Source organism: Lissotriton helveticus, chromosome 1_1 (assembly GCF_964261635.1).
Source record: "Lissotriton helveticus chromosome 1_1, aLisHel1.1, whole genome shotgun sequence".
Taxonomy (NCBI): domain Eukaryota; kingdom Metazoa; phylum Chordata; class Amphibia; order Caudata; family Salamandridae; genus Lissotriton; species Lissotriton helveticus.
In genome coordinates, this window is record NC_136057.1 from 647597889 (window position 1) to 647615312 (window position 17424).

General features: G+C 38.4%; 1 protein-coding gene across 1 annotated transcript in view; it reads right to left on the bottom strand.

Annotated features, from left to right (window-relative positions):
• Positions 1 to 5971: 5971 nt before the first annotated feature.
• Positions 5972 to 17424, bottom strand: part of LOC144762567 (cadherin-related family member 4-like) — a 93715-nt gene continuing 82262 nt past the window's right edge. The window contains exons 5-7 of the mRNA XM_078647797.1: positions 10144 to 10289; positions 6935 to 7076; positions 5972 to 6027 (exon numbers count right to left, since the gene is read on the bottom strand). Of these exons, the coding sequence (XP_078503923.1) occupies positions 5972 to 6027; positions 6935 to 7076; positions 10144 to 10289 (344 nt within the window). The remainder of the gene's footprint in view (positions 6028 to 6934; positions 7077 to 10143; positions 10290 to 17424) is intronic.

The window sequence follows — 17424 nt, forward strand, 5'->3', positions numbered from 1 at the left end:
TTGCAGAGTAGCACGAGGAAAGAGGGGCTAATACGTCTACTGCAGTACTAATTGCTTTAGAAAAATCTGAAGCAGCTAAATTAATATCCTCGAAGAGAGCAATTTAAAAAAATTTCATCAAAGGGCCCAACGAGGAACTCATAATATTCTTCAGATTCCTCTTAAAAATAGTTTTGGTGGGTATGTCCCTCTTTATGGAAGTAGGAGTAAACGAAAGTTCCAAAGGGACGGCAAAGTGGTCCGACCAAGAGAGAGGGACGGGATCATCAGTTTTGAGCCGCTCATCATTGGAGAAGACCGCATCTAATAAATGACCTGCCTGATGAGTGGGGTGTTTAACCAGTTGTACAAGATCACAGGCAGATAATGAATCCAAAAGGTCTACGGAGGCCTTAGAATCAAGGTTATCTAGATGGAAATTTAGATCCCCAAGAACTGTCAGACTAGAAGCACCAAGATACGGTTCCAACAGGCTAAGTAATGACTGGCTAAAATCTGTCCTTGAGCCGGGGGGTCTGTAGACCAAAATACCTACAAAAGGCGCGGCATCAGGGGATTTTATAAGAAAGTGTAGGGCTTGAAAAAGGTCGGAGGGCCTGGAAAGCTGAGTAGTATGACAGGTGTGCGAGGTTTTATAGAGAATACCAATGCCACCACCTCTACGCCCCACTCTGTCTAATCTTGATGGGAAGTCCCCATCTGGCACAGCCTCCACCAGGTTGGGTTCTGAGGACTCGGTAGCCCAAGTTTCAGTGTGAAACACCCATGTGGGCTTTCTTGCTGTCACAAAATCGCAAAAAGCGATATTATTTTTCACTAGAGATCTAGTGTTAATTAGAAAGCCAGATTCCTTCAGAATAGGCGACCTGGGGAAGATAGCAGACACAGAGCGGGGCCTATGAATACAACCTTCCGGTGGCTTACCACCAGTGCTGAAGCAAGTACAGTAAAAGGCCTCTTGTAGAGTATCCGGTGTGCAGGTAAAATGGCATGGGAGCCAAGCTGGTCTTAACCGGGCAAGATCATGATAAGAGTATAAAGGCAACCTCCGGGATGGCATTCCTCTTACTCTCCGGGCCAGAGTCTCCCGCCCTTTAGCCCGGCCTTAGCGCGGACGGGCGCAGACGGGCTGGACTCTGGCATGACTCCGGCGTTACTGCGGTGCTAACACTGCGCGAGAACGCTGCGCGTAAAATGGCTGCTTTATATGCAGATCAGCGTGTCCTTGTGACAGCTGGTCTGCTAACCCCCAATGGCAAGGGTCCAAATCTCCCCCAAAATGTCGGCCAAGGCGAGAGGTGAGTCAGGGACCCGCAAAGCGGGTCTGAAAGCCTTGACAGTCTTTAATTCAGCTATGATCAGTGGCTATGATTAGACAGGGTATGCAATACCTTTATTTGGAGTGAACATAAGCTTAGTCTTTTGACAGGAAGCAATCAAATTGTAGGCTATCCAATACTACCTATTTTTGAATGTGTATGGCACAAAAGTAGAAGGCCCAAACAAAGAATTGCCTGAAACCATCCAGAGTAGTATGTTTATGATAAACAGTGATATAATATCTGGGCTGTCCATAAAGTCGCTCTGTTCCCAGTCAGGATGTTTCCAGCTACAACAACAGAAATCTGGCCTCAGAACCAACCAGGGTTGATTATATAATAGGTGCTGCATTACCATAGGGCAGACCCTGGATATAAAATACAGAGTTATGCATAATGGTAGAGATATTTTGCTAAAACAGAAGACTCACAGAGCATGGTTTTGTGTGACTGAGTAAACTAAAGAAAACAGCAAACACAACAAAAGTTGGCTAATTTTGTTGTTGATTCTTGTCAGACAGTTTGGACTTATCACCAATCAATAGCTTGTGATGCCTATTACAAAGTGTCCAGCTATCAGCTCATTGGGAACAAGTGAAGAGGTAGAACCTGTTTTTGTGTCTGCCTGAAATAGGACAGAGGTCTACACCTTATCTCCATCACACTAGCTGGAGTACTGTAGCCCCATGCACATAAAATGGGGAAGAATGAGCTGACCTTTTGGGACTTTATGATGCCCTTGCTGGAGTGAGTGGTTAAGATTAACTCTAATCCACCCGACCTTTTGGAATCCTTTCCAAGAAGTTTGCAAACTTTAGAAGGGCCCAAACCTAGAAAGAGCTGTGACTTAGCTTTTTGACCTCTGGGGCAGTAGGACATAGTTCTGAGGCTGCTAGAAATGCAATATCTTGATTGGAAATATTTCCAGGTTTTCCCAATTTGAGCATTTGTGTTGGAAACAAATGCTACAGCTTCTTTTGCAGAGAAGGTCATTTTTCCTTTTGAGCATTGAGGGTTTATAGGCCCACATGCATCAAGCATTTTTGGAGTCGCAAACGGTGCGATTCCTTAAAATCGGCCGTTTGCGAATGCAAAAGTGCTGTTTGGGATGCATCATGCTATTTTAGAAATTGCAATTTTTTTGCAAATTCTAAAATTGCGATAGCACATAAGAAATCGCAATTGTGCAATTTCTAAAATGCTATGCATCATTTCATAAAAATGTGCGATTTTTCAAATTGGAAGTGCAAATTACCACGAAGTTCAACCTCGTGGTAATTTGCGAAATTGTTCAAAAATGCACAAAAATGCATTTTTTAAACTGTTAAGTTACATACACACATGTCCTTAGGACATGTGTGTATGTAACTTATACTGAAAAGTACATTTCATGGGTGCAGGGGGGGTCATTTGCACCCCCCTCTCCACCCTTGAAATGCATTGATGAATTTCGATTTCAAATTGCGAATTCGCAATTCCCATTCATTCCTATGGGCATTTTGGCCCATAGGAATGAATGGGAATTGTGAATTCGCAATTGAAAATTTGCATTTTTTATGCAATTCGGTAAAAATAGCGATTTTTACCGAAATGCAAAAAAAAGCTAAAATATTCATGCATAGGCTTTTGCGATTTCTAAATTGCAAATCGCTATTTTTCGCAATTTAGAAAACGCAAAAGCCGATATTGATGCATGTGGGCCATAGTTTCTAGCTTTTAGTGATGCTGTATTTTAACCTCTAAAAATGTGACTAAGTCTGAAGGTTAAACTGGAGCTTCAGCTTTTCCAGTATTATAAAATGACAGCTATATGCTGTTTGCTTTTCTTGATCAAGCGACTACATGAAAATGGAAATCCATCTCCATCACAAGAAATTTAGTTTTTTATTTCTGGTCTTTAAAAACCTTTTGAGATTCTTCCAGTTCAGGATAGTCAAATGGGCTGTGGTTTTAGTATTCACAGATTCTGAGTACGTGCGTAAGCCCTGCGTTAGAAGCGATAATATTTACAGTTACGAGTAATCATGCCTTTAAACCCACTTAAAACCTCATGTATGACATGATTAGTGGCACAACTAACATGGCAGGCTAAAAACAGTTAAAAATGTATGTTTAACAGTAATGTTAACATTAATGTAATGACACATGGCGGATGGTGTGATATAATGTTTTACTGCTATGTACCCCCTTACAATACCACGGCACCACTGTACATAGTAAGAGCCTGATAATACAGCATGACCGCTACCTCTTTGGTGTCTCTGGCTCCTCAGATGGGGATCTTGGCTAGTCTCCCCTATGTACCTCCATGCATCACCATCTTTAGTCTGGTTTTTAGGAGGTGCTAAAAACCTGCGTTCTTTGGGGCCTAGCGCGGATTTTTTTAGCGCGGGTCATTTTCGATAATACTACGATGTACTTTTAGCAACTTTTACAGTGAAATTTAGGTCAGTAACGCCCACCTTGCATGTCATTTGCGATAAATATTGCTGGCATGCAAGGTGATAGAAAAGTCAGCAGCTAACGGCGGAAAGCTTGCGCTAACACATGTTAGCGCAGGCTTGCTAATAGGACAACAAAAATATCGCTGCTTTATCGGCAAAAAGTGCCGCTAAAACGGTGATAATGCCCTTGATAATATGCCCCTTAGTGTGCTACTTTTGGGTTGTTTAGAAAACATTTTTTAAATGTTGCTTGTCATGCATCACCCACTTTTATCCTTGCTTTGGTGATGGTCGTGAACTAGTCTTTGTCACTGTAGACATTTCTAGATCCTTTGAAAGAGTTTTATTAAAATGCAAAAATAAAATAGTTAAAGTCATATGTGGAAAGTTAAAGTGCAAATTTATATTGCACTGACATGATATTGAAAATTTGTTAAAAGCAGTATGTAACTATACTTATTAGTACTAGGCCTGAAAGTGCCTAAGCCATCTTGTTTTTTCAAGTGGCTTAACCAAATGTGCTAAGAAATACATAACATGTGTAAATATTTACCTTACCCTGACATGCCTTTAATGAAAGTCTACTAACATAGAAAGGAGTATGCAGTTCCTAAGGAGGCTGACAGTGAGTTTTTAGTGAGTGCAAATAGCTGGCTACCAAGAGAATTAGGGCCCTCACACACCCAGCCCGCTGGATGTCATGCTTAATCATTGGGCATGCTCCTCGTCGGGTCGGCCCTGCAATCCCTGACGGGCACCATCATTGGGGGCTCTTTGGCAGAGATCTTTTATTCCTTGCCGTATGGTGAGTGTGTGTAAGGGGCAACTAATTCAATAATCTATTCTCCCATCCTGGTTAAAAAGAGTAATCGCGACTATCTATAGTGATGTTATAGGTAGTTGCCCTATGTTTCATGTGGTCAACATGTTTCTTGCCCTGGTTGTCCCAAGGGGGATCAGGCGGCAGTTCTTCAGGACCTAATATGGAAGTTGAAATCTACACTAAGTGACTGATAATAGGGTGTAATAATCTAGATATTACCAGACTGAACGCGTTATTCAAAGACAGAGCCTCACCTAACAGCAATGCCACTGGGCTATGCAGCCCATCGACCTTTACACCGAACAGTAGTATGGTACCAAACAAGGTCATGACCTTCGAGCAAGCTGGGCTCAAGGACCTCAAAGACATTACCCTTAATGCCTCCTTTAAGAATCTTTCTAATGCAGAATGGTCAGCTGTAAAATAACTGGCTGAAGATCCCTCAATAACTATCAAACAAGCAGACAAAGGGGGAGCTACAGTCATAATGTCAACTTATGAGTATGACACTGAATGTCTCCGTCAACTCAACAACGACAGATATTACACCCCCATCAGCAAGAACCCCACCAAATGGCTCTCCACCATAATATCAACTATGGAATTTACAGCAGAAACAGAGGGGTGGATCACTAAAAAAGAGTTGGAGTTCCTGGTGACAAAAACCCCTAAAACACTGTACTTTTGCATCCTCCCTAAAATACACAAGGGGATGAATCCAGTCCCAGGATGACCCATGGTTTCCAGGATGGGTTCATTATTGGAATCTCTATCTAAGTTCTGTGACCACTTCGTCCAGCCACTGGTGAAACAAACACCAGCATTCCTCCTTGACACCGCGTCTGTACTACGGCTTATTGATGACTTCCCACATCAGAGCGAGATTGATCTGATAGTCACCCTAGACGTGGAAGCACTTTACACAAATATACCCCAACGTGCCACCTTGGAGGTAATTGAAGATGTCTTCAGCTCCTCAGACTGGACATCATTGACACCAATACCTTTGGTGATGGAGTGTGCTACCCTGGCCCTAACTGAGAACTTTTTCGAATATGACAAGAAACTCTTCCATCAAACACAGGGCATATCCATGGGAAGCACATTCATTCCTAGTGTGGCTTATCCCTACGTGGCACATTTGAGTCCCAACTGAGGGTGCCCGTTGGGTATTGCAGCGACGACCAGACGAGGAGCACGCCCAATGATGAAGCATGACACCCAGCGGACTGGGTGTGTGAGGGCCCTAATTCTGAAAGGAGGGATTCCCCATCCTCCCTCTTGGTAGCCAGCTATTTGCACTCACTCCAAAGTCACTGTCAGCATCCTTAGGAACTGCATACTCCTTTCTTTGTTAGTAGTATCAGGGCACGTATGTTGGACCTTCAAAGCCCTTTTTGTCTCTCCTTGTTGTTAACTTTAATGAAAGCCTCACGTAAAACTGCAGAATTTGTTTGAATAATATAATGCTTTGAAAATGTTTGCTTCAAAAAATTATCGTAATTTGAGATAATGCAAGAATACAGTGCATTCATAAGAAATGTTGACCCTTTAACATATTGTTCTCATTTTATATTGAAATGATTTGGTGCTGAATAATACACTTGTGCTGCAGCATTTCTTTTTGACTGTTTACATTAGTGCGTCTTCCTAGAGTATGTTAATGCTTTTTTTCCAGACCCTTAGCCCACACACTTTTTCCACATAGAAGCTAAATGCTAACAGCTTAATACTGAAGTCTGAACGCTGGTTTGCCATCCTTCTCAAAACCTATTACTAATTGTAGTTTGATACTGCATGATTATTCTGTCTCACTGATGAGACTATTGAGTTTCACTAACATCTCTTTATTCTCATTTATGGAGCCCAATTTCCATTGCTCATTTCAGAGAATATAGATTGAGGATCGGCTCTGTACATGAGACGATAAAACATAAATAAGTTTAACTGATTTTTACTCTTGAACTTTCCATTATCACATCCATTTTGAGACAGAAGACTCTCCCATCTGTTATTTGTGTGTTTGATTAAAGTTTTAAACATGCTTGCGGGCTTTCTATGTATAGCAAACTTCCCAGTAGGCAGTAATATGTGTTCTTTTTTTTTAAAAACAATCATTGTATTTTAACAAAATTATTCTCTGTTAATTGTGGAACGGAATGTCAGTAATGAATTCTTTATTATGATCATCATTTCTACAATATAACTATGGAATATACATATTACAATAACAAATAAACCAAAATAATTACATCAGAAAGATCTATAAGCCTTTTAAACACTAGTAAACATGTTTTATGCAGCTCATGAGGAGATATATACATCATACATTTAAGAATTACACTTACCGCCGGTAATAGCATAGCTGAGTTGGTCATTTGGTGAATCCCTGTCTGAGCACTGCAGCTTAAGGAAGGGTGCCTTATTTGTAGAAAGTATATACTCCTCATAATATGCAGGATTGCATACAGGTGGCTCATCATTAACATTCTGGAAAGTGAGTAAAGGTTTGTCTATTCAGATAACATTCAGTGGATAACGATTGGGTATGTGTTTCTTCCTCCGAGGGATACCACAGAGAACTGTGTCTCTGCTAGGGCTGCAGCATCAACACAACATAAGATGATCATGTGATATTTACAGTGCTTTGCAACAGTTTATAAAGAAAGTAAAATCTTAATTAACTTAAAAAACAAGTCTGCACTTATTGCCTAGAACACATTTATGATTATTCGATTATAGATAATATGTAGGTCGCCTAGCAGGGGGTAAAGGTTTCCTTCCAATAGACATTAAACATTAAAATCTAACATATTGAAGTCTCATCTTTTTAAAGCTACAATGACAACCAACTTTTGGGACACCCATTAGCAACAATCTGATCCACATTTTTCTGTAGTGCACCATATCAAAGGCCATATAGTACTCCATGGATGCATAGCACAGAGACAGAGACCCCGGGAACAGGCTTTGCCTAGCGATGGGCTGCACCTCTATGAACACCAATTTTGATAAATGGTAGTGGATCTACAGTAGATACAATTCTTTTACTCCATATAAGTATAACCCAGAAAGAATCTTAGGTATGGGTTTGAAATGGCCAGGATCCTGCCAGTCCTGGTGGACCACCTATTGCCCTTTTCTATATATAATTCCTAAGAGTTCACCACAGCATATGTACGAATAGTTAATAGTGGCAATAGCTTCTCGATGTAGAGACAACATACATTACAGCACTTCCTTGATTTAGGTGAATGATCAGCCCAGCAGAGGGGCCTACAGCATTGGATTACCTATTGAACCTGATGATAGTCAGTATTTAACTATACTATACATTCAACTCTATGTTTTAACCCGGGCCTCTCTACTGCAAGGAATCTGCAGGGCTGTTGGTAAACACGAGAGTTAATAGGTATTATGTCCAGCTTTTCCCTATTATTGTTATAGATGGACCGCTGTTAGCAAACATGTCTGACTGTTTTTGAACTAATCTCCAGAACTCCTAAGCACTGTTGGGCATCTTTAAGCTGCAGTAAAGTGCAGCTAGCCATTGGCGGTGAATTAGTTAACTGTGACTGTCACTCTTTTGATTGTTTTCAAGAGGTTCTTTGTATAGAGGTAAGAGAAGATCTTAGCTACCTGGTGAAAGAAGTATGGACTCATCAGGAGCTGGTAGCACACAGAGGAGCAAGACTCAGCAACATGTTAATTTTGAACTTTTAACCTATTCTTCTTTTGCTCTATTATGAATTTTAGTACACCCAACCATTTTTAAGGGTTTATGAACGGATGCAGGTTTCTGCTTGGACATAATTTCTATAGAAGAAAGGATCTACAGTGTCAACCAGTACCACAAAACCGCACCTCTAGAAAATCAAATTGATAGTGGCAGTAGATTACTGGGAGCACAATTCAGCCTATTAAACTTGGAAAAGGCAAACTAATTGGGACAGAACATTCTCACCACTGAAACTGATTGTGACCACTTTAGGAGTCTTTTTACGTCCTAATCTTTGGTGGACCAAAACTGATCAGTAAACCTACTGCAATCACAAATATCAAACAATGTAGATAGGTTAATGATATTTCCTTCTTCTGTGCTCATAACAGTTAGTAGGGGAATTATTAGCATTAGCCATAGGGCATTTGATTTAGGAAAGTCAGTGTACTCCTTTCTTCTTCTCATGAGAGGTTTGAAGTCTTCCAGGATACCTAACATGCCATTTAGCAGTTTACTGTATCATATGCCCAACATCACCACAATATAGACCCACACCCACCCTTCACAAATGCTCTCTCTCACACTCTCCCTAAAGGCCAGTCTCTGATAACACTTTCATAGGTTCTTCTTGAGACGATTAATCCCTGGATTCTTATATCGACCAGACAAATTACCTGCAGAAACGTTAGAATAACTCTCTGGGGCCTTTTCTCTTTTCCTTCTTCTCTCTTGTAATCTGTGTCAAATCAATAGTGCTAACTACATGATTTCAGAAAAGAAGTAGGACACAGTGATCAAATATGTTCACCCATAATTACTTCAGGTTTCACTAAAATATTGTTTTCTGAGCTTTTTAACCACATTAGTTTGAGCTGCCAATTGACAGAAAATAATTTTAAAGTCAATACATTCAATCAACCTTGCTGAAAATCACGCAGACCTTCAATGCAATTCTCCAAAATAGGATGTTGAAATATCTTCTTTAAAGCAGATAGAAAGACATCATAAGGCTATAAACAGTTGTTACTTATCCAAGCCTAATATCATCCTGGAAAGGGACATAATCAGGTAATCTATCATAGCCTGAGCTTGAACTACGCAAAGTCAAAAGCAAAATGCAAACATTATCTTTGTTTTACTGGATCACAAGAGAAATGAAGGGCAAGAAAACACAAGGATGTCCGTAGACTGTGACACCAAGATCTGTCTAAGCATAACATTCTCAAGGCACAATTGTTGTAACTCTAATGTTCAGACCTGGGAAGGATCCATGTAGTTACTGAGCCTAATGAGTCAATGGTACCACAATCTGTCAAGGACTGGATGCAGAGATGGAGGAAAAAGGACCCATGTCAGTAGCTACTGAATAAAATAGATTAAATGTGCCAACTATCCCCTTAAGAGAGTTACATTTAGGAGTTAAAATTACAAAAGGTAAATAACCTCCTCAAAGCTCAATATAACACCTTAGTAAAACAATATAAACTGCCAGAAGCATAAGTTAGTGACAAAAATAGTAGAGCATGGTGAAGATTGCGACAAACATTCAGGGAAAAAAAGAGTTGTGTCATATTTTCCTCTCATAATCCTTCAAACAAGCCCTGACATCACATGAAAAAACTCTATATTTGTTGTATGATCCATCACTTTTCCTTGAATTAATCTTTCCTTCTTGTCCTACTATAATATCCTACTCTATCATCTTGCTTATTTATATTTGGCACTCTGTCATATGAAGTTTCACATAAATTTACTTGGAAAACATTTTGACCTAGTGACCTGTGGAGTAAATGCATAATTCATGTCATGACTCATTTGTCCACGAGTGATATTTACCTGAATGTTGATTGTAATCAAAGCAATGTTTTTTAGCTGTTTCAAGGGATCAGGCTCAATATCGTTGTTGAGATCTGTCGCTTGGATGCTTGCAGTGTACCGTTCTTGAGTTTCTCTGTCTAAGTCGTTTAATACCACAATGTTACCTACAATATTCAAGAAAGTGTGGTATGAGTATTTATTAATGAAATAACCTCAAAAGCTATAATGTGTGTTATTCCAGTGATCTCATCTCAGGATTAGTGTCCTCTTATATGAAAATGCATCAAAATGGTCGGAACTTTTAAATGATTATGAATTATATTTGTTGCTGATAAATCATCTAACTGCTCTGGAGGCTAGTAAGGAACAGCTCTCCTTTGCAGCAGCAGCATTTTCAACGCTTTCTGAAGGAGATCACCGACGTATATACTTTGGCAATCCTCTTTTGCACTATCACTTTTGTCTTTGCCATGCAATGTGATGAACACATGCTCATGTGTAATGAAACATGCAAATGCATGTGAGCACGTCAGTAATTTTATAAAGCATTCTAAGATTGCTGCTATATGCACAAATGCATGTAGATTCGCCATGATGCATGCAAGGATATATACTGTGGCATGCTGGTGTCCATTTTACAGATTTCCAAACCAACAATCCAACTGATTTTTTTCTATCATTAATCTATCATTATTATGAAAAAATATGAAGAAAGCAGTATACCAAAGCTCAATGATTATATTGACCACCACACTCTCTTTTAGCCCTGCTCTGTTGGTGCTGACTGGGCTCTCCGTGGTTTTGTGTTTGATTGGCCATGGTACAATCTTCATTTCTGACAGCAAAGCTAGTTTTTGTGGTGAGAGTTCTTATCTGAGATTTACCCCTGTCAGTGTCATGCAGTTTGTACAAAGAAGCAATATTATCACAGATCATCATTAAGTTGTGTATATAGCCACTTGGGATCTGATGGTCGTATTTGAGGCTTCCATTTATTAGTATGTTGACTACAGACAAGTGTATCTACTAAACTCTGATGAATCTGATCGCCACCACTAGATGCATTTCCACTTAAGGCTGGTGAATGGATGTTGTCTGTGATTTGAAATCATCAATATTAACTGTTTCTTTTAACATTTCTCAAATCATTTATGTCTTTTGGTTGGATGGAATAGGTTTTTAAGTTCAGAATACTTTTATTGAATTTTCAAAAAGTGACATAAATGGAAAATACAGAAAAATATATTAAATAGCATTAAATAAGATTAATTGACTAAGATAAAATTACGACTTAGCTATCATAGATCAATAAAATACAATAAGAGAATAATCAATCAGAGGGAAAATAAAATCAAGGAATGGAGGAGGGAAGGGAAGGGAGGAAGGGGAGGGGACAGAATACATCATATTACATGAAATGTAGAGTTACTATGAACATGACAAAATTGGTCAGAAGCAATTTATGAATAAAAACAAATTACAATAAAAAACAATCATAACAGTAAATATGAATCAATAGGAGACCAAAAAGATTGATAAGACAGTGAATTCTGATTAACTCCTTGTAGAGACAATTGAGCACCTCTTCTTGTAAAGATGATCCATGACCACCAAGCATTAACAGAAAGAGAAGTAGCGTCCTTCCAACAAAAAGTGATTGATTTTAACACAGCTGAAATCAAGAAATAAAACAACTTTGCCTCAACATCATTTGCAAATTTATAATTTATAAGAAAGAACATCTTAAATAGGTAACATTTTCAATATTATGTCCCAAACTTCAGACCAAAATTTCAAAATTATAGGGCAATCAAATAACATGTGACGTATTGATCCAAGACTTAAATTACAGTGCCAACAAACGTCTGATGGGAGCAATTTAGCACGATACAGACGTAATGGTGACCATAATGAATTAAACAAACTGTATGCATTTGTTTGATAAAGAGACACTGGTAACCAACCAGAGATACTATTGATCCAAATAATCGACCAGGAGTCATCAGATAGAGAAATTGAAAGTTCATTATTCCAAAATGTTGAAATTGTAGCAATGTTGGTACCCATTGAAGTGGTGAATTTTTTATAAAAAATAGAAACAGCCTCAAAGGACGAAGAAACAGCATTGAGATAAATCATCAAATCAGTTGTGATCGTAGATGGAATACCATTCGGAAAAGAATCTAAAATTGAGTTACATAGAAATTGATATTTTAACAAATCAGTATCTGGTAAGTTGAATTTCAATTGTAGAAGATCAAAGGGAATAAAGGCATCATCACAAAATACATCTTTAAGATAGAATATGCCTTTTTTAATCCATGAGGTCCAAAAATTGACATTTCTATTTAATTTAATAAGGGCACTATGACATAGGGATAAATGCACCGTAGAAAGTAAGGGTGAGGCAACATTAGAATCTAAATCATTAAGCATTAATCTTGAAGATTTGATTATAGAAGAATGATGTACAACCTTAGAAGTATGAGACATTGTTAATAAAGAGGGCGATGGGAAAGGATCCACAAGTGATTATTCTATATCAAACCAAATAGGGGGCTTAACAACAGGTGAGGCATTCAACCATAAGGAACTCTGTTTTAATATGAAAGCTTTATTATGAAGATAAAAATCAGGGAGGGCAAATCCTGCATGGCATTTAGGGATTTTCACTTTTTTGTAAGCAATACGATGGGGCTTATGGTTCCAAAGAAATTGGGATAACAGTTTATCAATATCTTTATAAAATTGTAGCTGAAATTGAGTGGGGATCATAGCAAGGGAGTAAAAGATTTTTGGAGCAATATTCATTTTTATAGATTCTATTCTCCCCCTCCAGGTGAGGGGGAGAATGGAATCTCCCCCTCACCTGGAGGGGGAGATTCCCCCTCCAGGTGAGGGGGAATCTAGAAGTTTTATTTTTGACATACTCAGATATAAAATTACAATTTAATTTTAACGTAGCAGGCAAGGATGATGAAAATGAAATGCCAAGGTATTTCAGCTTGTGTTTTTTGCCAAATAATATCTGTTGTAGGTAGCATATCGGAGGTACAAAGAACATTTAAAGGGAAAAATTCTGTTTTACTTACATTTAATTTATAACCTGAGACTACAGAATATTTGGCAATAATGTCTAATAAGGACGGAACAGAAGAAATTGGGTTACTAATAAACAATAAAACATCATCCGCATAAGCTAAAGTTTTAATAGTGACATCTTTAATTGTGATACCCTGAATGTCCTCACAATGACGTAAGTAATTAAGAAAAGGTTCATTTCCTAACAGGAATAAAAGAGGGGAAAGGGGACATCCCTGCCGTGTTCCTCTAAAAAGGGAAAATTGAGTAGAAATTTGGCCATTTATAAACAATCGGGCAGTGGGAGCATAATATGAAGCCGAAATCATACGAATAAAAGAGGGAGCAAAATTAAATGACAATAAAGTTTTAAATAAAAACTGCCAATGAATTTTATCAAAGGCTTTTTCTGCATCTAAAGCCTTAACTCCTGCAGGGACAAGAAGGGTAGGGCTCTGTTCAATAACATGTAGTAGTGTTCTTGTTGTGTTAGCAGAGTATCTATTTTTCATAAAACCAGATTGATCTGGATGAATAACAGAATGAAGGACAGGAGCTAATCTAGAGGCAAGGATTTTAGCATATAGCTTACAGTTTTGATTTATTAAGGAAATAGGACGGTAATTAGAGACTAGTGTAGCATCTTTATCAGGCTTGGGAGCACAATAATTAAAGCATCCGTAAAAGATCCTGAAATGGTTCCCGAGGAGCAAAATGTGAAAAAAGTTTAAATAAATAAGGTAAAACGTGAGGTTGAAATTCTTTATAGAATTCAGCAGGAATACCATCAGGACCTGGAGATTTATTCTTTGGGAGTGATTTGATGGCATTCAGGATCTCATCAGTAGTGATTGGCAAGTCTATCTGATGGAGAAATTTGGGGTAAATCACAAGTATTTAAAAAAGCATCAATTAAGGAATTATCACAAGGATCTGGTTTGTTATATAAGTCGGAATAAAAATGTAAAAATTCTTGGACAATATCATTATGGGACACTGCAACCTTACCTTGAGGACCATGAATGGAGGTTATTTGTGTTTTATCCCTTTTAATTCGCAAGTAGTTTGCAAGGAGTTTCCCAGATCTATTGGAGTTATAACGGAATCTAGCTTTTTACTAAGCAAGTTGAACCCTAGCCCTTTTACTGAGGATAGCATTAAATTGATATCGAAGTTTTTGTAGTTTAATTTTGTATTGAGGATCACTGGATGTAATAAATAATCGTTCAAATTTCGCTATTTGTTTCTCTAGGAGTTTAATATTAGAGTTGAATTGTTTGTTCTCATGAGCCATAATTGAAATTGTAGTACCTCTATTATAAGCTTTAACAGCGTCCCATCTATTGATTATAGAAGTAGAATTTTCTAGATTAAACAAAAAGTAATCTTGAATAGCTTGTAATAATTTAGGTTTATGAGTTACATTGAGGACAATACCAGCATTCATACGCCATCTAGTTTGTTAAGTGAAAGTGGATGATACATTGAAAACAAAAGATATTAAAGCATGGTCTGATATATCAATGGTACCAATGACTGGTTTAGTTGCAAATTGAATAAGAGATGGGGAAAGCAAAAAATAATCAATCCTGGAATTGGAATTATGAGGGTTGGAAAAAAAGGAAAAACATTTTCCAGTGGGAAAGTGTAATCTCGAAATGTCAGATAATTTGGTGGTATGAATAAAAGCTTTAAAAGCATGAAAAACTTTGGGAGGACGGAATCTAGTAGTAGATAACCTATCTAACAATGGGTCAGCAATAACATTAAAATCCCTCCCAACAATCAATGGAACTTTACCCAACTTTAAAACTTCAGTAGTGATAGTAGACCAAAAAGCGGGATCATCCGCCGTAGGACCATAAATATTAAGCAAAAAGAAAGTAGAGTCATGAATTGTAATTTTGACTATAATATATCTACCTTCAGAATCTGAAATTTTACTTAGAATCTGACAGTGTAATCTTTTCGCAAAGAAAATAGTGACCCCATTTTTCTTTCCCTTAGCAGGAGAGGAAACAATAGTGTCAACCCACTTTTTATTCATATACTGTAGAATCTTATCCTCAACATGCGTTTCCTGAACAAAACAAATATCAGCTTTGCAACTACCCAGGTAATCCAAAATTGTTGTGCATTAAATTGGGTGTCTCAAACCTTTCACGTTTTAATATTGTGAATATTAGCCATTAGAAAGAAGAAGCAAGGAGAAAAAGGAATCGAAACAAGAAGAGATAAGAAAAAACATAGTAGAAATATAGATGAGAATAGCAACTCTATAAGGTAGAAGGAAATAGAAGGAAAAGAAAAGAAGGAGAAAAGAACAAACAAGAAACATAAATATAAACATAGAAACACACTCCCGTTCCACAAGCATGACTAGAACCGTTGAAGCCCATGAATATAAGAAGAATGCGCATATGTGTGTCAAATAATCTCAGCTTAGAAAGAGTCAAGTGTTAGGATCATGAGTATCCATCGATGGTGGAGCTTGCTGTTCAAGAAAATGCCTCAGTTCTTCAGGACGTTGAAATGATTTGGAAACGTTGTCTTTCCAAATGCGCATCGTGGAAAGATCAAACAGTCCATATTTGAAGCCAAGACTTCTGAGCTGTGGGCGACAAGCAGAGAATTCCTTGCGTATAGCAACCGTCTCTTTAGCAAAGTCTTGGTGAATAAAAATGTTGTACCATTCATTAAAAGTGAGGGGATTTCTCTCGCAGCTTTCCTTATTAAGATAAGATGGTGATGACGCAGAACTTTGAAAATCATTTGCCTGGGTTTAGTATGTCGAGGGTTACAGTGTGAAGGGATTCTATGAGCTTAATCCACTTCAAATTTGTCAGGAAACGTGATATTTAAAAGACCAGGAAGCAGAGATTCCAGATATAGACGACAATTAGAACCCTCAACTTCTTCAGGCAAATTGAAAATGCGAAGGTTATACTGTCTATTTCGATTTTCCAAATCCAGAAGCTGAGCATGCATAGGAAGAATTTTAGCCACTAAAGGTGTGAAGGCGTCCACTTTGTTTTTATTATCCTGAATTTTGATGGAATTATCAGAAATTTTCATGGATAGAGAGGCCATATCTTTACAAACATTTTTAACTTCTGAGGCAATAGCGTCAGTATTGAGACGTAAAGCTTGAATTTCTTCTAGAATTAAAGAAAGAGAAGGCTCAGAAGACTCCACCACTTTAGACTTAACAGGAGGAGGAGAGACCTGCTGCCTCCTTTTATTGTTGGCTGGAGTTTTTGTTTCCATTTTGAGTTTAAAAAATCAATAATTAATTGTAAAGACCTCACAAATGAGGAAAATAATTCACAAATGTGAAGAAAAAGAGTCAATAAGTAAAGAAAACGCTGAAAAAGGCTTCCAAACTGCAAGTGCAGCAGCTAAAATGAACTGTGGGCGTGGTTAGGCCCAAGCCAGGCCCTTTCCTGGAAAACACTCCTCCCCTTAGTCATACAGAGCAGGCAGTACCTCAGAGAGTAGCTGGGAGCAGGAAACAGGAGGCAAGAAACAAGGCTTCCAAAGATTATTGACGCCCAAAAATTGCCACACAGGTGAGGAAACAAATCAGCAATAAAGCGCTCTCCTTTGCGGAAAAAAATTGACACGAAAATCGTCGTTAGTAACAAAAACGGCCCGTTATGATCACGGAGCTCTGACGGCGGCGGCCATCTTGTTTGGCGCGCTCGTGATTCTCTGGATGGAATAGCTTTATTGGGTTTGAATGGACAGTAGTTCCTGCTTTGGTCCTGTTCTATCCAATGTAGAGAATGAAGAATGCCATTGTCTCCAGAAGCATGTCATTGCCTCCAGAAGAGTTCCTTAATATTGCAAAAGCTCAAATGTAAGCATTAGAAGATTAGAGAGGATCACACTAATGCATAGATCCTTATATTACCTACCTCTTGAATTTCAAATGTAGGTTGGGTGGTCAAGTATGTAACCCAGAAACGTTGGTACTTTATTAATAAGCGGAGAACAAGGTTGGCTGCCACAGTAAGATTACTCTCCATTTTGTATATCCCCAATCTTTGCAGGCCCATCACCCATCAGTACATTTCTTTCAGTACACCACCTGCATTTGGGACTCTTGTTCTCCATTGTCTTTCTTTTTGGATTTATGTCCTGTGGCAGGCACCATGGGGTGTCCGCGACAGGGTGCAAGGTTTTCTATAGACACCCATTTTCCCTATAGGAGCCTGT